Genomic DNA, 4041 nt, shown 5'->3' with positions numbered 1-4041 from the left:
CGTGGCGGCCGCGCCCCCGGGGGCGTGAGTGTGAGTGTTAGGTGCGGGGAACTAGGGGGGTGGGGAACAAGGGGGAGGTGGTGAATGAACCCCCTGCGGCCAATCAGCGGGACCGGCACGCGGGACCATCCGGAGTTGGAGGCCAATGGTGAGGGGGAGGCCGGAGCCCCACCGACAGGCTAGAGGAAAGAAGGGGGGAGTCATCCAAGGGCTTGGTGGGGTGGGGGGAGAGAACGGGAGGCGTGTCTGCAGCCAGCCAATGAGAAGGAGGAGGGGTGGGGCTCCGGAGTACAGAGCGGGTCCCGGCTTTAAGCCGGCGGAGCGCGGCGGCGGGGCCGGCAGACGGAGCAGCAGCGGCGGCAGCGGCGGCGGTGGCGGCATGGCCACCACCGCGCAGTACCTGCCGCGGGGCCCGGGCGGCGGGGCCGGGGGCGCCGGGCCGCTTATGCACCCGGACGCGGCTGCGGCGGCTGCCGCGGCAGCAGCGGCCGAGAGGCTCCATGCGGGGGCCGCGTACCGCGAGGTGCAGAAGCTGATGCACCATGAGTGGCTGGGAGCAAGCGCGGGGCACCCCGTGGGCCTGGCCCATCACCAGTGGCTACCTACGGGCGGCGGCGGCGGGGGCGACTGGGCGAGTGGCCCCCACTTGGACCACGGGAAGGGAGGAGGCGGCAGCCGAGGGGACGACGGCGGAGGCTTCCACGCGCGGCTGGTGCACCAGGGGGCGGCCCATGCGGGAGCAGCGTGGGCTCAAGGCGGGACACCTCATCACCTAGGCCCGGCAATGTCACCGTCACCCGGGGCCGGCGGGGGTCACCAGCCCCAGCCTCTAGGGCTCTATGCGCAAGCGGCCGCGTACCCGGGAGCTGGCGGGGGCGGGGGCCTCGCGGGAATGCTAGCGGCTGGCGGGGGCGGTGCGGGGCCCGGCCTGCACCACGGGCTGCACGAAGACGGACACGAGGCGCAGCTGGAGCCGTCGCCGCCCCCCCACCTGGGTGGACATGGACATGGACATGCGGGTGGGCTCCATGCGGGTCACCTGCACCCCGGCGCTGGTGGTGGCGGCTCCTCTTCGGTCGGGGAGCACTCGGATGAGGACGCGCCGAGCTCCGACGACCTGGAGCAATTCGCCAAGCAGTTCAAACAGAGGCGCATCAAACTGGGCTTCACGCAGGCCGACGTGGGGCTAGCTCTGGGCACGCTCTACGGAAACGTCTTCTCGCAGACCACCATCTGCCGCTTCGAGGCCCTGCAGCTCAGCTTCAAGAACATGTGTAAATTGAAGCCACTGCTGAACAAGTGGCTAGAGGAGACCGACTCTTCCACCGGCAGCCCCACCAACCTAGACAAGATCGCGGCGCAAGGACGCAAACGCAAGAAGCGCACGTCCATCGAGGTGGGCGTCAAGGGCGCTCTGGAGAGCCACTTCCTTAAGTGCCCCAAGCCGTCGGCTCATGAGATCACGGGCCTGGCCGACAGCCTGCAGCTGGAGAAGGAGGTGGTGCGCGTCTGGTTCTGCAACCGGCGGCAGAAGGAGAAGCGCATGACCCCGGCCGCTGGCGCTGGCCACCCCCCTATGGACGACGTGTATGCGCCAGGTGAGCTGGGACCCCCGGGGGCCGGGGGCGGGGGCGCCTCGCCACCCTCTGCACCACCACCTCCACCGCCTGCCCCGCTGCACCATCACCACCACCACACACTGCAGGGATCCGTGCAGTGACCCCCTCACCCCGCGGGGCCCGGACTCGAGCCCCTTCCCTTCTCTGCCCACCGTGCCAAGACCACCACCCACAAAGGGAGCGGCCCCCGAGACAGCGAGACCTAGAGGACAGTCGGGGGCTGATCCCGCCCGCAGCCCACGCGGACAGGACTTTTTGTTTGTTTGGATTTTACAATTAAAAAAAAAAGGCAAAGAAACTTTTAAAAAATAATCATAATAACACGACCCCGAACCAGACTGACGGACGAGGACCCGAAATCGTCTCGGAGATGGCGGACTAGCTGCGGAGCCTGGGCGTGAGCAGAGAGGATCCAAGACCCCGAGCCGACTTAACCAACTCGCCCGCGCACCCACGGACCACCACCTCCATCCATCCCACTCCCGGCAGCCCTAATCCCCCAGACTCACAGGCAGGCGGGCGCGCACCCATCCCTTCCCTCCCTCCCTTCCCCCGGCTGTTTCGGGCCGGATCCCGGCAGTGTTCTCCCAGCAGCGACAGGTAACGCGATTAGGGGAAAGGGGGATTCCCGGGGAGAGGGGCAGAGGAGAGGGCGCTCGCTGCACACACGAAAATACACTCACTCTGTCACACAGACACGCTTTCGGGCACACTTACAAACCCAGTCACACGCACAAACATACACACCCTCAGCGACATCCACAAACACAAAGTCACCCTCCCTTACGCAGGCACAGTCAGACATACGCGCTGAGGAACCTCCCAGTTGGGGTCCCGGGGGCAGCGAAGTCCCTAAAGGGTTAATGCCCAGGGAAACTCCGGCACCCACGGGGAGAGGCGGGGAGTGGAGGAGGGGACCTTATATTTTCTCCCCACAACCTCTTTTCCTTCCCAAATCTTGGCCCCTGTCTCCCCAGTGCTCCTGGTTGGTGGGTGTTGTTTGGGGTGGGGGGTTTTTTTAATGTTATTGTTTTTATTTATTCGTTGAGTCGTTTTTCGTTTTTGGTTTGCCTAACTCCGCTCGGGTCCTTAATTTAAATCGCTGTTTACTGTATTTATCGGGGCTCTCGACGGGCGCGGGCGGGAGGGCGCAGCAAGCGGCGGGGGAGCCCGGGAGAGGAGAGCCGAGTCTGTGTGTCTGTCACACAGGAAGTAGCCAAAGCTTTCATCTAGCCCTATCTATTCTCACACTCCCCCACCTCACCCCAGAAAACCGAAAACAAGAAAAGATGGATCGAAATCCCCCAAACCCCGGGGATGTTTTCTGCTTCGTTTTATCCGAACCCACATCTTTCTACACCCCAGCAGGTGGGGGGCGGGGGTCTATCATTCCCCTTCAGGGAGACTCGGAGGGCTGGGGGCAGAGGGCCTTCAGCTCTCTCGGCATCCCCAAAACCATCCAGGGCCCCTTTGTCCCCATCCCATTTTGAAAACACTTTTTGCAAAAGTTGGATCCCTGTTATTATTTTTAAACCCGGAGACAGAAACAGGTTCCCCACCCCTCCCCCCAGTCTTCTTACCCCAGACTCCCCTCAACTCCTTTTCTGCCCCCTTTAACCCCTCCCCCAGCTGCCAGTCTGGGGGCCTGGGAGCCCAAGGGAAGCTGGGAAAAAGTCCAGTCCCGCTTGGGGCGTTTGGGGGAGGAACTAGCCCTGTAAATATGTGAGATATGTATGCAAAGGCCAGTGGTTAAAGGAAAAGGAGGAATCCGCTGTGCTGAGCTTATCTTAGGGGCTTGGGGTTTTCCATCCTAGAGAATTTTGTACGCTGCCTAATCTGAAGAGGATATTTTAATATGATTTCCGGATTTCTGACCGGTCCTATTTATTTTCTGGATGTGTCTGGAACTTCCCCCACTCCTTCCCTTCCTTCCCCACCTCGCCCCCTTCCCCAGTTCTAGGTCTGTTTGTTACAGTTTAAAGTTTAATTTTATTATTTTTATTAATTTTTTGGACAGCATTTGGTGCATTCTGTTTGTATTTTAATTTCTAAAAATTGTAGACTGGGAAGTTCCCCCTTTATATTTATGTTATAGTAAATATTTTATTACTCATAAAACATGTACCCCATGGCTGTGTCCTGTCCTCTTTGCTGTAGCAGGGGCTGGAAGAGGGTGGCATGGGTGCCAGGGGCAGGAATCCGAGCCTGGAGCAGGGGGTGTCATCCCAGTGTTCACATGTTAAGACTCTTAATCAGGGGACAGGCGGTATATTTCCATAATGCCCCCACCGTCCTCAGCATCTCTCTTCCTCAGGAAGCCTGGTCTCAACAGGAGAGAGCCCAATACTGCTCAGACCAGCTTCTCTGAAAAGAAATTGAGCTCAGCTCTGACTCTTAGCAGTTACTAGAAATCAGAGTCTTC

General features: G+C 60.6%; 1 protein-coding gene across 1 annotated transcript; it reads left to right on the top strand.

The window, feature by feature from the left end:
- Positions 1-352: 352 nt before the first annotated feature.
- Positions 353-3748, top strand: POU3F1 (POU class 3 homeobox 1). The gene has a single exon (XM_007492827.2). The coding sequence runs from the start codon at positions 380-382 to the stop codon at positions 1718-1720; it is 1341 nt and encodes a 446-aa protein (XP_007492889.1). The 5' UTR covers positions 353-379; the 3' UTR covers positions 1721-3748.
- The last annotated feature ends 293 nt before the right edge of the window (positions 3749-4041 follow it).

Source organism: Monodelphis domestica, chromosome 4 (assembly GCF_027887165.1).
Source record: "Monodelphis domestica isolate mMonDom1 chromosome 4, mMonDom1.pri, whole genome shotgun sequence".
NCBI lineage: Eukaryota > Metazoa > Chordata > Mammalia > Didelphimorphia > Didelphidae > Monodelphis > Monodelphis domestica.
Note: the sequence above shows the minus strand (reverse complement) of the source record. Positions and strands in the feature narration are given on the sequence as shown.